This window comes from Vombatus ursinus, unplaced genomic scaffold (assembly GCF_900497805.2).
Source record: "Vombatus ursinus unplaced genomic scaffold, bare-nosed wombat genome assembly UNPS02014973.1, whole genome shotgun sequence".
Classification (NCBI taxonomy): Eukaryota; Metazoa; Chordata; class Mammalia; order Diprotodontia; family Vombatidae; genus Vombatus; species Vombatus ursinus.
The window spans coordinates 11,938,821-11,955,987 of record NW_020954751.1 but is presented as its reverse complement, the minus strand read 5'-3'; the positions used below and the strand labels follow the sequence as shown (position 1 = coordinate 11,955,987).

Genomic DNA, 17,167 nt, shown 5'->3' with positions numbered 1-17,167 from the left:
CTCCTGGCCCCCTTCTATGAGCCACACACACCAAATGACGATCCCTGTTGTATGTCCCTTCCTCCCATCCCCCCAACCCCTCAAGATTGCCTGTGTATTGTTTATTCTCTACATGACCCAGCCTCTATGTCCTGTGGTGCCACCTCCTGGTGGTGCATGTCTGTCTCCTCTCCTGTCACCCCTGAACCTTTTGAGCTAAGTGTTGAATCCCCAAGTAGCACTTTCTGGTAGATGAGGTAACCAGAAAGACCCACCGAGCCTCTCACATTTGTTTACCTTACAGGGTGTGAATCAGGGCTGACTTGTCTTGGAACTGGTGCTGAGTATAGGCTTTCCTCCCTCCCCACCCCCCACCCCCAAATGCATGCTCTTGGTTGGAGAGGATTAGGAAAAGCTGAGTCAGGTTCTTATTTTCCTCACAAAGCATCTGTGTTTTTTCTTAGGAGTCCAGGTTGCCCATTATGAGTAGAGAGAAAGGAAAGGCAGGACCCCTGGAGCCTGCTTACTCACACCTTTTTGCCTGATCCCAAAGAGGGGAGGGAAGAGGTCCTGGGGCCAGGAGACACCTCAGCGGTGGTTTGTCACTATGGTGTGCACACAAATATAGCAGTACGTGTCCCTATTATGCAGTAGATGCATATGTCTGTGCATCAGATTGATTGTGTTTGTTTATCACTTCAACAAACACTGCATACCTACCATGTGCCCAGGCTGTTTGACTATTGGTCCCGGTGAGGTTCTTACTGGTGGGATGGGGAGGGTGCAAAAAGGGCCTGGGTGAAAGGCAGAAGACACTAGGAGCTCACAATCTATATTTAGGAGAAGATATTTGTAAACCAATATCTACAAACAAGCTAGGTATGGGGTAAATAGGAAATGATTGACAGAGGGAAGATATAGAATTAAGAAGGCTTGGGAAAGGCTTCCTATAGAAGGTGTGATTTCAGCTGGAACTTAAAGGAAGTGAGGAGGAAGAGCATTCCAGGCATAAGAGACATCTAGAGAAACCGTCCAGAGCCAAGAAATGGAGTGTCTTGTTTGGGGGATTGCAAAGAGACTAGTGTCACTGAATCAAAGAGTATGTGAGGGAGGATACGATGTAAAAAGGCTGGAAAGGTTGGGGGAAATGGTGGCAGTGGGTTATGAAGGGCTTGCAATGCCAAACAAGATCTTATATTTGATCCTGGAAGCAGTAGGGAGCACTGGAGTTTATTGAGTAGGGAAATGACCGTGATCGGATTCATTCTTTAGGAAAATTCCTGTAGTGACTGAATGGATGGATTTGAGTGGACAGAGACTTGGCAGGTAGACCTCCCCAGCATTATTGCAATAGTTCAGGCATGAGGTGATAAGGGCCTGTATCTTAATGGAGGCAGAAAAGAAGAGGAAATGTAGGTGAGAGGTGTCCCAAAAGTAAAATCGATAGGCCTTGGCAACAGATTGGATATTAGGGGAGAGAAGAGTGAGAAGATGAGGAGGACACCTATGTTTTGAGTCTGGGGGACTTGGGAACATTATGTTGCCTTTGACAGGAAAAGTTTGGATCTGCTTAATCTAAAATGTCTGCTCAACATTCTATTCAAGATGGCTAATAGGCGTCTGGAGATCAGCAGAGAAGTTAGGACTGGATTAGTAGATTAGAGAATCATCAGCCTAGACATGATAATTAAATCCATGGGAGCTGATAAGATCACTAGGTCCTGTGACCCATAGTTTCAGAAAGCATTGATAAGTGGGAGAGTGTTGAGGATGGTGTGAGGTCATTGGGATCCTTATCCTATGAGTTCAATGAAAAGAACTAGCTTGGGGAAGAAAAAATTTAGGAAGACCATTATAGCTTTGTTCATGTATTGGAAGGGTTCTGTCACAGAGGTGGGATTAGATTTACTCTGTTTGACGAAACCAGAAGTGGGAACTGGGGGTGGGTGATACGGAAGCTCGTGTAGAAGCAATGTTGGAAAAACCTAGCTAACCTTAAGTCTAAGAGTGGAGTAGTCTGTCTTAAGAGATGATCATTTCTCTTCTTTAGAGGTCTTCGAGCAAACACTGCACATTCTGGTATTTTGTTATGGAGATTCACTTTTAAGATGGCTCCCACCTACACGAGGTCCCTTCCAACTTTCAAATTTTGTGATTTTTGGGTCCCAAAGAATTGATATTTTTGTTTAGGGGGTTTTACAGTATGGAATTATTTTTTTTTATTGACAGAGGACCTCGCAGAATGTTAGAGTTGAATTCTATAAAATGAGGGGGATTTAGAGTAGATGGATTGCGCAGACTCCCAGACAGATTTAACCAGTAATTGTAAATAGTGATTTAGCTTCCCCTGAACCTCAGATTCCTCATCTATAAAACGAAGGTCTTGGGTTCTGTGGCCTTTGAGGTTTTTTTGAATTCTAGACCTGTGGTCTTGAGATTCTCCGTGATGGGATAGCTTTCCCGACCTAGATTGGCTGAAAGAAAAGATGGCCACCAACCTGGGGAGTCAAAAGATCTGGATACTGGCTATCTGTAGCTAAACAGCCATGTTGCCTCTTCTCATGCCTCTCCGATGCTTTGTTTGCGAGATGGAGGGTTGGACCGGAGGGACCTTCCATGAGTGTCTCCATCACTTTTCTCTCTTCCCAGTGCCTTCTGCCAGCATGACCCGCCTCATGAGGTCCCGCACAGCCTCTGGCTCCAGCGTCACCTCCTTGGAAGGCACCCGCAGCCGCTCTCACACCAGCGAGGGGACCCGCAGCCGCTCCCACACCGGCGAGGGGACCCGCAGCCGCTCCCACACCAGCGAGGGGACCCGCAGCCGCTCCCACACAGACACCCGCCTCGAGATCACGCCCAACTCCGGGAGCACCGGGGACAGTGCTGGGCTCACGTCCATGGAAGTCTCCTGTTAGACAAGGACCCCCTCAGAGCCCAGTAGCTCCCTCCGGGCTCTGGTTTGAACTCTGTTTTAAGTAGCTGCCTCCTTTCCCTCCTCCCCCAGTCCCACATCCCACCCCTCCTCTATCACACTGCACATAACTTGGTATTAATCCAAAGCTTATTTTTTAAGAGTGAGCTCTGGTGAGAACAAAGTGAGGGAGAGTCATTTTGGTGTTGGGCGGGGGGAGGCAGGGTTGGAGTGTGGAAAGATATGGGGACCAATCTAAAGCAAGCATCCAGAGATGGGTCTCTTGATTAAATTGTTCACAAAATTCTGGTTGCTGCTGTCTTCTGTCACTCACATCAGACTTGAAAGAGGCATTTTGCCCTCTAAAAGAGATATGAAAAGAGAAAAATTTGTGTTTAAAAAAAAAATAAACCCTCAGGCTGGCCTGATCAATGAAAGTCACATAGCCCTTTGGTCAACGGTTCAGCCGACCTACTAACTGTGTTTCTTTGCAGCAAAAGGAAAAACTGACCCAGTTTGTGATACAGGCAACACTATTTGGATGTAAGGAGGGAGAGTCCAGTGCATTGTGGGTGGCTTTTTTTTTTTTAAATGAGGGGAAATAGTGAAGTTCACATTTGCGCTGGTGGGTTATTGTTTTTGGTTTTGTTTTTTTTTTTTGCAAACTCAAACTATCATAATTGTAGATACTTTAAAATTACATTGTGCATTTATACGCCTTTTAATTTTAAAGCATAAAAACCCATTTTCTTCTTCACCATTAACATTCAGTTAAAAAAGCCAATGTAAACTCGAGGCTTTAAACACAATGAAAGTTATTGATGAGCTTCTGGTATTTCATGTTTTGTGAGATTTCAGCCATGTCACACCTCTCCTTAAAATGTGGTGAGGAACCTTCCTTTTTTTTTTTTTCCTTTGATTTTCATCTTATTTAAAAGGAATTTTCATTCCTTGGCAATTTCACAGGGAAGAGTTTTCATGACATAGGCTGAGCAGCTCTCCTTCTCCTCCCTGGTCCTCAGTTTCCTCATCTATGAAATAATGATCTCTAAGGTCCCTTCCGACTCTGCCCATTATTTTAGTGTCCCATGCTTCTAGACCCCTTCCAGCTTGAACAGTCTGTTGTTCTACGTTCTAAGACATTTTCTAGTTGTCTTGACAGTCTGTTCCATGCTTTCTGATCTAAAGGCCCTTCCCACTTGAATATCACTGATTCTACAATTTTAATTTCATATATGTGAATAATGGGGAAGAGAGTTGTGGTAGTATGTAATCTGTCTGGGGCCTAGGGGGTTGTTATCTAACCATTCCTAAAAGGTAGGGTACAGGGCTGGATGGGGAGAAGGGCTTGTTGGATTTTCCACACTGAACAGAAGGCAGCCTTCTGTAGTTCCTTGAAGGAAAGGAGTATTTGTATTCTAACATCAGCTTGGCTAAAGAAAGCAACATTCCTGTCCCCATCCCTTCTCCCCCCCTTACCTCCCCCAAAAAATAACACCACTCTGGAATCTTGTGTCCTGAAATGAATTTGCCTTTCAATTCTGTTGTAAAGAATAAGTCTTAGAATAATGGCATGACCTTTAAAAAAGATAGCTGTGAATTTTGACTTTGGCATAATGTTGTTACTTGTTTAGAACCATTTCCTGAAAAGAGGGTTTTTGGTCAAGTGATGGGTGGAGAGAACCCTTGGGTGTTTGGAGGTGGTGGTGATGGGAACTGGTAAGATGTAAGGATTCTGGAATTCCTACATTTTTCAATGAACTCCCCTCCACCTTTTTGGAGAAAGCATTGTCAAACAAAGCAACCAATCATGATGTTTTTTTTGTGTGGCTTTTGGACCTATGCTTTAGCTAATTAATGAATTTTCTTAATGGAAGGATGTTAATTGCAATCAGCCTTTGGGAGGATGACTGGCTTGGGATGAGTGACTTGCTGGGAGCCTCAGTCTTTGGAGGCTTCACACAGTCCTTGTGCCAGAAGAGGTGGTGAGGGAGGCAGAAGTGGCCGAGAACCTGAGGTGGACAGTGCGGTATCAGGTCTTGCCAAAAAGGTTTCTTAATGAGATATTTGTATTTATTTCCAGACCAATAAATTTGTAACTTTGCAGTTCCTTGTGTCTTTATTTTTGCCTTATACTTCAGGCCATTGTGGGGTGAACAGACCGCAGGTGCTGGGCTACTAATAATGGTTTCTATATATCACAGTTTACAGGTAACCTATACATTTTCTCTTTTGATCAACAAAATATATTTTTTGGAATTATAGAAGGAAGGGCGGTGGTGTTGCTCATGTGTACTGGACGAGGAAAATGGGGCTCAGAGAGTTTCTCCAGTAAGCCCCACGTCACAGGCCCAGCATTTTTGCATAAAATGTTTCCTTACCTTCCCCCATCCCCAGTATGCCTTAGTTAGACATAAGGCTTAAAATGTAAATAGCTCCTGAGAGCAGAACCCAGACTCTTGACTCATACATACTAAGTGTGCATGACTACCTTGTTCTGAGTCTAGGCAATGCCCTTTTTTAAAGTAAAATTTGTAGCCCCACATACATATAAATATGTATGCATGTATATTCACATCTATACATATAACAGCCACATGTACAGACATGTGACTATGTGCATATAAAACTGGAACAATATATGTATTACAGACTGAAAAAAATAACAGGGAATGCATGCATTCCCCAGATTTATATAAATCAGACTGGGGAGATGAGTAGCTTATTATAGGATCAGTATGGTAGAAGTCCTTTGTTACAATTACGAGGAAAAGGATAGGTACTTGACAGGAAAACCATGAAAAGAGGGGATAAGGAGAATTGAGGGTTCAAAAGGATTTTTGCTCACCCACCATATGGGTAGCCAAATAGGAAAACATGGCACTCTGTTCATTAGATATGAATTCCCCTAAATATGGGTAAAATCTGAGTTGGGAGGTTTCTCATATGGCCTGCTTACAACATGACTGATGTAATTCAGCTTCTACCTAGTTCCCTCAAGTGATGGAAAACACCATCTGCAGCTGTTATTCCCCTTTGGGACATCTCCAAGGGCCTGCCTGGTACCAAGCCAAAGCTTGTCTCTATACATTTTCACAGGTGGCTCACGTTCTGCCCTCTGAGGACCAGCAGATGTCTTAAGTTTTGTGCATTTGGTGGCCTTTTATGTCAGTGGGTTACAGGGCACAGAAAATTAGGAATCCCTATGTTAGAAGGTGCCAGTGGGAGTATGCTGAACAATAGGGTAGAATACCAGAGCAAATAGAAGACTTGGCCATAGGGGAAGAGGGTGTGGGTGAGGTGGAAATAACATTTACTGGGTATCATAGAATTTAAGGGGGAAGAGATCTTAGCAAACCAACTCCCTCAGCTTATAGGTAAGGAAACAAGTATAGAGTGACAGTGATTCACTCTTAGCCCATAACATTGTTCCCAACAAGTTAACAATTCTAATATAGCATAACTATCAGCCAAGTCCTCATTTCAGGTGCCACGGAGCTGCATTTCAAAGGGGCCCTTAAAGATTACTTCACATGTTTTGTTGGGCACAGAGCACTGACTGCAAAATGGTGGCATCCTGGGGTACCAGGAACTAGCAGTCCCAATCTTTTGGAAGCTCCAATTCCTTTACAAATAGAGGCTGAGGACAGAGGCCCATTTCACAGAGCTCCATGTTGGCATCAGCAGGAACCACCCAAGGCCTTTTCTCTTAAACATTGACTCAATGGAGGTTGTCAGTAAAGGAGTCAAATTAGGAGTGAGCGGCTAAAGAGAAAATGGTGGCTGATGCCTTTATGAAGTCACTTCTGGTTCTGATGACCCAGCTAATTGAAAAGGCTTTTCTTAACACTATATTTAGCAGAATAGAATGTCTACATGTGTTACAAATCCCTCCAATGGACTTCCATTACACTATCCTGGAAAAAGATCCCTAGCCTCATTTCCATGGAAGGTGCTTCATTAGAGGTATAAAGATACATGTGCCAAAATCCTTCCAGTAAGGAAGGAGGGTGAATCAGGAAGCACCTGGTCAAGTTAAGTCCCCTGATCAACTTCATTAGATTTTAGGGTATGGGCCATTGTTTGGAAGCAACTGGAGGACTGAGGTTCAAAGTTCCATCTCCACTTACTAGACCTTGACTGAGCTTGAACTAGCATGAGAAGACCAGGGCTTTGCGCTAGGATGCTGATGTGGATGGTGTCCTTCCCCCCACACCATAGCAATTGCAGTGATAGAGTAGGGCTTGCTAGGGGAGAAAGGATTGAGGCTGGGGGCAAGAGTTCAAGGCATCAGGGGAGGCAGGAAGGGATTCTGGCCCGAGAATAGGCGTGTTTTGGCCCTGCCTCATCTGCTGTTAGAAACTCTGGACTGCCATTCCATTCCTTCCAGGCGACTGGAGCAGAATGGGCATCTCTCTGGGTTGCAGTTGTAATTGCTTGTGAAAGTACAGAGCCATGGAGCTCTGTAAACCTAGAGCAGAGGAGAACGGAGAGGGTTCCAGAACAAACCAGACAGAAGTTAGTGGATAGGACAGGCTGCCCTTCGAATTCTCCCAGTAGCGGTGAGATCCTCTAGGGTGTGATGCCAACCTCCAGCACTCCCCTGCCCCACCCAAGTCTCTGCAGAATGTTTGCCAACCTCAGAGAGTTCCTAAATGCACAATTTCTGCCCTTTATTCTTTCCCTCATCCATCCTTGGGGGAAGGTGTGTAGATGAGATGGGGAGGAAGCAGACTCAACTCAACTCATCGATTTCATTGCCACTTCCTATTTGAAAGCGCCTTTACGGTATTGTCATACTGGCGTTAGAATTACCCTATTGTGCTTCTCCCCCCAAAAATCACATGATCTTAGAAAGTAACTCGCTCAAACCTAATGAAGGAGGTTGGTGGGTAGTGAATGAGAAGGGGAGACCTCCAAAGCAGGGATGAGGGGGGCTTGAGAGCAGAGATGAGAGATTTTACTATTTTTTAAAATAAAGTTACTCTTTTTTTTAGCACCTTCAACTATAGACTTCTTCATTTTAAACTCGCTGATCAAACTCTTAGAATAGCTGTGGCCAAAAAACCTCAAACAAAGGGGCAGCCAGGTGGCACAGTGGATAGAGCACCGGCCCTGGAGTCAGGAGGACCTGAGTTTAAATCCAGCCTCAGACACATGGTACTAGCTGTGTAGCTGTGTGAGCCTGGGCAAGTCGATAGCCTCAAAAAAACAAACAAAAAAAAACACACCTCAAACAAAAAGATGGTTAACATACAATATCTGTCATATTTCCACTTGCCTCTATTTTTGACCTTTAGAATTGAGTGGTAGCATGATTTGGTGAATAGAGAGCTGGCTTCTGAAAAAGGATGAATTGCGTCTGACAGGTGCTGGTGGTGTGACTGGGCAAATCACTTAATCTGTCAGGGTTTTATGAAACTTTCTTAGGATGATAAATTATAGTGAAGGTATAGACCTGACTTAGAGGGAGGATCATAAAAGGATTTGTTCTGTGAAGTTTGGGTTCAGTCAAAGGGCTGTACTTGAGGACCTAGAGGGCCATATGTGGCCTTGAGGCTGAAAGTTCCCCACCTGTCCTATACCAATGAAATTACAGGATCCCTCTCCCTAACTACCTTACCTGTAGAAATAGAGAGGTGGAGAAAGTAGATTACTCCTACATAGATCAGCCTTTAGGGGAGTCTACACTGAGCGCTATGTGTGCTGGTGGCCAGAGGCAATAGTCCAAAATATATAATGACTTATTTATATAATGCTTTAAGGTTTGCAAAGCACTATAATATAGGTTATATCATTTGATCCTCATAATGTTACTGTTGTCCTCGTTTTACAGATGGGAAAACTAAGTTTCAGGGAGATTAAGGGATTTGCCTAGGGTTACACAGAAAGTATCTAAAACAGAATGTGAACTCAGGGGTTCTTGATTCCAACTTCAACATTCTATCCACTGCACCACTTACCTGCTTAACTAATTAACTTACTGCCAGCCTGTTAGATTGCAAAAAGCAGAGGTCTTAACAAGAGTGCAGGTGGGTATACCTCTGACAGCACCTTCACCACCTTTCAGGTGAAGAAAATGCTTAGTCAACTGTTAGGAGTGATTGAAATGTAAGTCCTTGTGGTGGTGGTTTGTCCTTCCATGACATCAAGAAGAGGATGACATGATTTGCAGATGAATTGAATCTGAGTGCGGGAGGGCTATGCAAAGTCACCAGCCTCCCTTTCTCCTCCAGAGCCATCTATGTCCAGTGGCCAGATATCGATCAGGACAACTAGAGATGGCCCTGGGATGCAGTGGGAGATCTTGGGCTTCTTAAGCTAAGGTCTTTCCAAGGTCTCATTATGAGTGAGGCAAAGCCCATTCAGTGAATAGGTCTGTTTAAGAAGTGAGTCAAGAGATGGCACTTTAATTAAAAAAAAAAAAGTCCTTGTTAGTAATAAACACAGACCCCTTTTTTTCTGGTGGGGCAATAGGTTGTATGACAGTGTATTCAGTGGGATCTTGTTTCTACTAAATCAGAGAACATTTGTCTCTCCCCTATGATAAGGGATTTAATTCCCCACCCCCACCCCCCACCTCTTAATTTCAGATGGCTAGGTTGTCCAGGGATGGAGGGAAAAGGAGAAACCAACAGAGGTATTAAGCTGGTATTTGCATACAGCAGGTCAGCCCAGGGTAGAGGTATGGAAATCAGGTTTTGTTTGAAGATATTCCATTTGTACCAACTGTGTCCCCTTTTCCTACCTTTATTTGTTTGTGGGTATTTGTGCTTCCCTGGTCATCAGAAGATATACTCTGATCTGGAACGCTTTAAATCTTGTAACAGCTGTTACTCTGGGCTGGGTGCGGTTTTACAAATCCTTTCTATGAGCCAAATACAGGATTTATGTTTGACCTCACTGATTAAACCAAGATTTAAGCGGGGGACATCCAGGGTTTTAGGGAAGTATCAGACACTGTGTTCACTCTCCTTCTCCAGCCCTCTCCCCTCTCTGTAGGGCTTCCCTTAGTAACCCATTTAATTATTAATAGAATATTTGAATTGGAAGGGACCTAAAACCAGAGGTGTCTTTATACAATATAGATTGCTAGAACTGAAAAAGACCTTAGAATCTAGAATGTTAGGGATAAAAGAGACCTTTTAAAAAGTTAGAAAAAAAATAGAAGAGACCTTTACAACATAGAATGCTAGAATCAGAAGGGATCTTACAGTCTCACTCCGTCAAATTTATTTAGGTTTATATATTTATTAGGCAATTAGGTGGCACAGTGGCACAGTGGTGATAGTGTGGGACTTGGGGTGGTGGAGTCCTGAGTTCAAATCCTGCCTCAGACTAGTCATGTTATCCTAGGCAAGTCACTTAACCTCTCTGTGACTCAGTTTTATCACCTGTAAAACAGAGATAATAATAGCACACACTTCCCAGGGTTACTGTGAGAGATGAGATAATATATTGAAGTGCTTTGCAAACCTTAATGGGATGTGTAGATGCTAATGCTTCTCCTCCTTCTCCTCCTCCTCCTTCCCCTTCTCCTCCTTCCCTTTTATCCTTCTCCTCTTCCTTCTTCTCTCTCCCTCCCCTTCTTCTTCTTGCCCCTTCCCCTTTTTTCTCTTCCTCCTTCTTCCTTTCTCCTTTCTCTTTTCCCTCTCCCTTTCTTTTCCTCCTCCCCTCCTCCTCTTCTCTTTTTCCTTTCCCTTTATCCCTTCCTCTTCTTCCTCCTCCTCCTCTCCTCCCCTCCTCCCCTTTCCCTCTTCTCCCCCTCCTCCCTTTTACCCCTCCTGCTCTTCTCCTTCCCTCTTAGCCTCCTCTTCCTTCTTGTTATTATTATTATTGTTGTTGTTGTTGTTCAAATACTTTCAGTGATAGGGAGCTCACTACTTAATGAGACACCTTATTCCATTTTAGAATGACTCCAATTATTAGAAAACGTCTTCCTTATATTATATATATATATGTAACACCTGACTTCAGACATTTACTAGCTGGTGTGATATATATATATATACATATATATGTATATATATATATATGTATATATATCCCTCTTAGCCTCCTCCTCCTTCTTGTTATTATTATTGTTGTTTTTCAAATACTTTCAGTGATAGGGAGCTCACTACTTAATGAGACACCTTATTCCATTTTAGAATGACTCCAATTATTAGAAAACTTCTTCCTTATATATATATATATATAAAACCTGACTTCAGACTAGCTGATGTGATATATATATATATGTATACATATATATATGTATACATATATATATATATATCCCTCTTAGCCTCCTCTTCCTTCTTGTTATTATTATTGTTGTTGTTCAAATACTTTCAGTGATAGGGAGCTCATTACTTAATGAGACACCTTATTCCATTTTAGAATGACTCCAATTATTAGAAAATGTCTTCCTTATATTATATATATATATATATATATAACCTTATATAACCTGACTTCAGACATTTACTAGTTGGTGTGATCCTGGGCAAATCACTTAACCTCGGTCAGTCTCAGTGTGAAATGAGGATTACAATAATATATACCTCTCAGGACACACTTCAGATGCTTCCTAGCTCTGTAACCCTGGGCAAGTCACTTAACCCTGTTTGCCTCAGTTTCCTCATCTATAAAATGAGCTGGAGAAGGAAATGGCAAACCACTCCAGTATCTTTGCCAAGAAAACCCCAGATGGGGTCACGAAGAGTTGAACACAACTGAAAAACAACCTAATGAGACTGATTTTCATCATGGTGGTATTTAGAGCTAGAATGAATGTGGCGACAGGTTACCTCCTTTAATGCCTCATTTCCTAGATGAGAAAATCGAGGCCTGGAGAAGTCAGGTCACTTTTCTGAGGTCAGACGGGAAGCATGGAGCAGTTTTGACCAAATGTCCTTTGGCTCTAAATACAGTGATCTTTACACTTCCTCAATTTTCCTCTAAGATTTATTCAATCAGTCAACTGGTCAACAAACATTTATGAATCAGCTGTTATGTGGGAGACATTGTGCTAAGTGCTGGGGATACAAAGAAAGGCAAAAGACAGCCCCTGTCCTTGAAGAGCTCATCATCTAATAGGAGAGAAGACAAGTAAACAAATATATAAAAACCAGCCGTATTCAGGATAAATAGGAGACAGCTAAGAGAGGGAAGACACTAGAATTAAGAGGGCTTGGGAAAGGCTTCCTATAGAAAGTAGAATTTTAGCTGGGACTTGAAGGAAGTCAGGAAAGCCAGGGGGCAGAGATGAGGAAGGAGAGCATTCCAGACATGGGGCACAGCCAGAGAAAATGCCCAGAAATAAGGGATGGAGTGTTTTGTTTGAAGAGCAGCTAGGATGCCAGAGTCAGTAGATTGAAGAGGACATGAATGGATGGTAAGTTGTAAGAAGACTTTGAATGAATAAAAGACTTTGATTGCCAAACAGAGGAATTTATATTTAATCCTGGAAATGATAAGGAGTCACTGGAATTTTTGAGTAGGGGATAGGAGGTGTGACATGGTCAGACCTGTGTGCTAGGAAAATCACGTTGATATTGGAGGATGGATTGGAGTGGGAAGAGATTTGGGGCGGGTAGACACACCAGCAGTGTGCAATAGTCCAGTTGTGAAGTGATGAGGGCCTGCATTAGGGTGGTAGAAGTATCATCAGAGAGAAGGGGGCATATTTTGAGAGATGTTACATAGGTAAAATCGAAAGATCCTGGCAACAGATTCGATATGGGGGTGTGGTTTGAGAAAAAGTGAAGAGTTGAGGAAATCACTAACAGGCAGATACGTTAAGTCATAGTTGGTAATTTTTTTTTAACCATATTTTTGTTTAATACTCAGTTTGAGATTTTTATTTTATATTTGACTCTAGAAGCCCAAATGAAACACTTTGTACTGGGCCATTGGTCATTTTGCTGGTGATTTATTATTTTTCAGGAGAAAAGTCACAAACTCAGAACTGAAGTAACAAAAATCTTCCACTTTGGGTTCAGAAGGACTGTACAATGATGAATAATGGACAACATCATGAAACATGGGTGTCCTGACCTTATTTTGCCCACTATTTGTAAATCCTGATAAATTTTTCTATACTTTAAAAATATCCTTTACAAAAATACCTCTGTAAGATTAAATATTAAGTCACAGTTTGAAAATTATATATATATACACATAGACATACATACATATAGACAAAGATATGCAATCGGCCATTACAACATTAGTTAAATGATTTTCATGAATAATTAAGCAAGGCACTGTTAACACAATTCTGTTCAACTAGAAACCTTTTAGAAAAAATCAGAGATACAATTTGACATAATGTTTCTGAACTACATCACTTTTCTTACCACATACAGAGTAATAACACTGATGAAATGAATAAGATTATAAATGACAAAACCGAAGCAATCTAGTTTCTTTTGCCTTCACCAGCCATCCCACCCAGTCTATTCCTACAACACAGACACAAGACTGTTGGGAGTTCTCCAGAGATTCTTGTTCTCCAGGATACACACAGATGACATTCATGCATGGACGGAAGCCACAGCGAGTCACATGACTTACAGAAATCTAATAATGGTACCCAATATGGTATCACCATGGGCTAGAGTTGAAATCCTATGGACCTGGATCAGAGATTACCATTCCTAACTAGTACTAGGCTTTTGCCTCTGTAGGAGCGGGATATGGTACCACCAGCTCTTAACCAAGAATGGTCAATCGTATTAGTCTTCTTTAGACTTTTATGTAAGTTTTGCATTTAACTTGATATTTCTGATAGGATTGAATGACATCTGTGCCCATTAATTAGCAGAAAGCAGATATCTCACTGCCCCATGTTTCCTTCTTGAGTTTTTCAAGGTGTGTAGTAGGGTATCATTTCCATTTGGCTCTCAAGGCAAGGTCATAAGGAGGGTCATGGAGAAAGTATCTGGAAGCACTGATAAAAATAATATGGAGGAGCCTAGAAGCATTAGCCAGGAATTTCTCAAACTCTTTGTCCTGGGGAGAGTTGATACCTCACTGTATTCCAGTTCACTAAAGACATGACCCAGACAGCAGAACATGTCTTTTGTTGTTATAACTAATAATAGCTCACATTTATATAGCACCTTACAGCTTTATCATGATTCTGTTTGATCTGCACAAAAGTCCTGTGAGATAGACAGGGCAGGGATTATTATCCCCATTTTACAGATGAAACTATGGCTCAGAGAATTTGCAACTTGTCCAAGGTCATATAGATAGTAAGGGAAAGGATTTGAACTTGACCCCAAATCCTGTGTCCTTACTTCTTCCTCTACTACCAGGCTACAGTCTAGACTAGACCTTGAGTTATCTGCAGAAGACATAATGAACTGGGAGATCTGGTTAAAGGGACCATGCCAAGAGTTTATTTATCTATGAGGTCAAAAATGCTCTTAATTGATCAGCTAAACATGCTTGGCTTTTTGCCAGCTGGGTTTTCTGAAGGGCAGACCCATTCATTTAAGTCTTAGGCAAAGAGGAAATTAAATATAAAGATATCTGATGGATGTTTTTGCAGGGAAAGGACTAGAAGTGGAAAAATAGCATGTCACATTATCTTTACCCTACCCCACCTCCCCAGCCCTTCGGAAGTGGAAGGCAAAGCCTGTTAGGAGTGACTACATTTTCCTACATTATAAATGACTGTAAGATAACTATGAAATAAACAGTAACCACATTGTCCTTTTAATAATAGTTAGCTGTAGATAGCATTTTAAGGTTTGCCTATTTGAGGCATTTGAGCCTTTTCTGCAAATAGCACCAAATGCTAGATAAAGAGAGTTTTCTTGACTTAAGGGTTAAGTCAGAAAGTGGTGTTCAGCTAGGATCTAGATGAGAGAACCCAACCTCTTTGGATCAACAGGCATCTTGCAGCAGCCTCTGAAGGTTAAGAAATCTGTCAGTGGGGAAGAGAATGAGATTATAAGACTATGTTGCCTTTTACCTCATGAAATGTCATCCTCTTGGGTCTTGAGGCCTCTCTAATCTTTTGTCTACCTAGTTGGCTATTTCTGTATAATCATGGTATTGTTCTAGGTCTGCAAAGATGTCATTGGGGTTCCTGCAGCTCAGGCTGCAAAAGCAAGCATTGATCCACATCAGTTTCCAGGAGAAGCCTGGGCCATCGGGACACTGGAAATTCACAACAATGGTCTTGGACTTGTAGGGGGTGCAGCACCTATTATCTGTGCAGCTTCCACAGTACTTAGGCCTGTAGCTGTCGGTGCTCACGCAGCCAGAGATGGTTAAGTTCACTGGAAGCTCTGGTTGATACACAGCCAAGCACTTCTTCCCTGGCTAGAGGAGAAGAAAGTGAGATTTATTTAGTTTGGTCTTAAGAGTAAGTACTCTTTGGTTGACTCTCTACCTTCTTTTATCTAAGCCTTTGGCCACTTCCTTTTAACTTAAGTTACCAAGAGGGACTCTAATATACAGAATGTTAGAACAGAGAGGAGACTCAGAACATAGAATGTTAAAGTTGGGAGAGACTTTAGAACTTAAAATGTTAGAACATAGTATGTTAGAAGACAGAAAGAGCTGGAAAAGATCTTAGAATGTAGACTATTAGGACACAGAATGTTAGAGCAGGAAGAGACTTTAGAACTTGTAACTTAGAACACAGAATTCTAGAACACAGCACTTTTTAGCTGTGAGTGACTTTAGAACACAGACTATTAGGACACGTTGTTAGAGCAGGAAGAGACTTTAGAATTTGTAATGTTAGAACACAGAATGCTAGAACACAGAACTTGGTAGCATGAAGTGACCTTAGAACAAAGACTATTAAAACACAGAATGTTAAAGCTGAAAGCATCCTTAGAATAAAGAAAGTTAGAACAAGGATTCTAGAATGGTAAACCCTGAATGAACTTTAGAAATTGCCTTAGTCGATCTTTCCTCATTTTGCAAATGAAGAAAATGACTGTTTCTTCCCCCAGATGCTAGTGCCTTCCCTTCTCAGATTGCCTTCCATCTAATCTCTATACATCTTGTACATATCCAGTTATTTACATCGTCACCCCCATTAGAATGTGAGCTTCTTGAGAGGAGATACTGTTTTTTTTCTCATCCTTTGTATCCTCAGCATCTGGAGCAGGGGTGGGCACCTACGGCCTCTAGGATTCAGGCAAAGGGTTGCACTTGAGGACCTAGAGGGCCACATGTGGTCTTGAGGCTGCAGGTTCCCTCACCCCTGGTCTACAACACAGAAAGTACTTAATAAATGTTTGTTTACTGACTGATCCCCAAAACCAGGAAGTGATATGCTCAAGGTCCCACAGTGAGTTAATACTTGATTCAGTTCTAAAATCTTGGCTCTTCCTCATCCCTTTTCCATATATCACCCTTTTAAAATTTAATTTTTCTTTTTCTTATTCTTTTCCTTACCTCTGTCTTTCTATAGCCATACTGTGGATAAAAATGCAGGTACATATCTATTGCCTCATTGTGAGACAAGCCATCAAAGAGGGACCAAGTAACCAGGTGCTCAAAGACCTCCAGAGCAGGTAACACCCCAATCTCCTCCAGTAACGTATCATTTGATGCCCTCATCAGAGACATAAAGCTGGGCTGGAGGGACCAGAAAGCTTACTCAATGGAACCACTCTGTTCAGTTTAACACATGTATTTAGTGATATTCCATTTATCAAAGTGGCTACGGATTGAAGGAGAGAGAGAGAGAGAGAGTGTAGAGAGTGTTTGTGTGTGGTGGGGGTGGGGTGGGAGAAGAGTGTTGATCATGTATTCTCCAAGGCTATTCCCACAGAACACAAGCTCTCAAGGGTTCTGCCAGAGTGGAAAGGCTATTCTTTCCTGGCAATAGACTTTATTTTTTTCCCCCGAGGACTCGACCAGCTAAGTATAGAGATACTTATGATAAGTAGTCTAGACAACTCACCTCCTGCCAGAGGTGATGAACTTGAAATTCAAAGAGAGACACATATATTTTTGGGCATAGCCAATGTGGGAATTTGTTTTGCTTAACTATGCATTTCATGATGAGGATTTTTTTTTCTAGTGGAGGGTGGTGGCAGAGGGAGGAATAGATTATAACTGCATATAAAAATAAGTAAATACATTTGTTTTAAAATACAATCACAATTTTTTTTTAAAGTACTCAATAATTGGTGATGACTTTTTTTTTTTCCTTTCTGGTCCCGGAAGTTGAACAGGACTGCAATGACTCAATAACAACAACAAACAACAACCCATAAAACAAAGAAAAATATAAAAAACAAACTCAGTCTTATGAGA

General features: G+C 41.9%; 2 protein-coding genes across 5 annotated transcripts in view; one reads left to right on the top strand and one right to left on the bottom strand.

Annotated features, from left to right (window-relative positions):
* The window catches only part of NDRG1 (N-myc downstream regulated 1), an 83,063-nt gene extending 78,067 nt beyond the window's left edge, over positions 1-4,996 (top strand). For all 4 annotated transcript variants that reach the window (XM_027845475.1, XM_027845473.1, XM_027845476.1 and 1 more), the window contains one exon: positions 2,629-4,996. In XM_027845475.1, the coding sequence (XP_027701276.1) occupies positions 2,629-2,894 (266 nt within the window). In that variant the 3' untranslated portion in view covers positions 2,895-4,996. The remainder of the gene's footprint in view (positions 1-2,628) is intronic.
* A 7,811-nt stretch (positions 4,997-12,807) lies between these two features.
* CCN4 (cellular communication network factor 4) overlaps positions 12,808-17,167 on the bottom strand; it is a 45,870-nt gene continuing 41,510 nt past the window's right edge. The window contains exon 5 of the mRNA XM_027845511.1: positions 12,808-15,211. Within this exon, the coding sequence (XP_027701312.1) occupies positions 14,912-15,211 (300 nt within the window). The 3' untranslated portion in view covers positions 12,808-14,911. The remainder of the gene's footprint in view (positions 15,212-17,167) is intronic.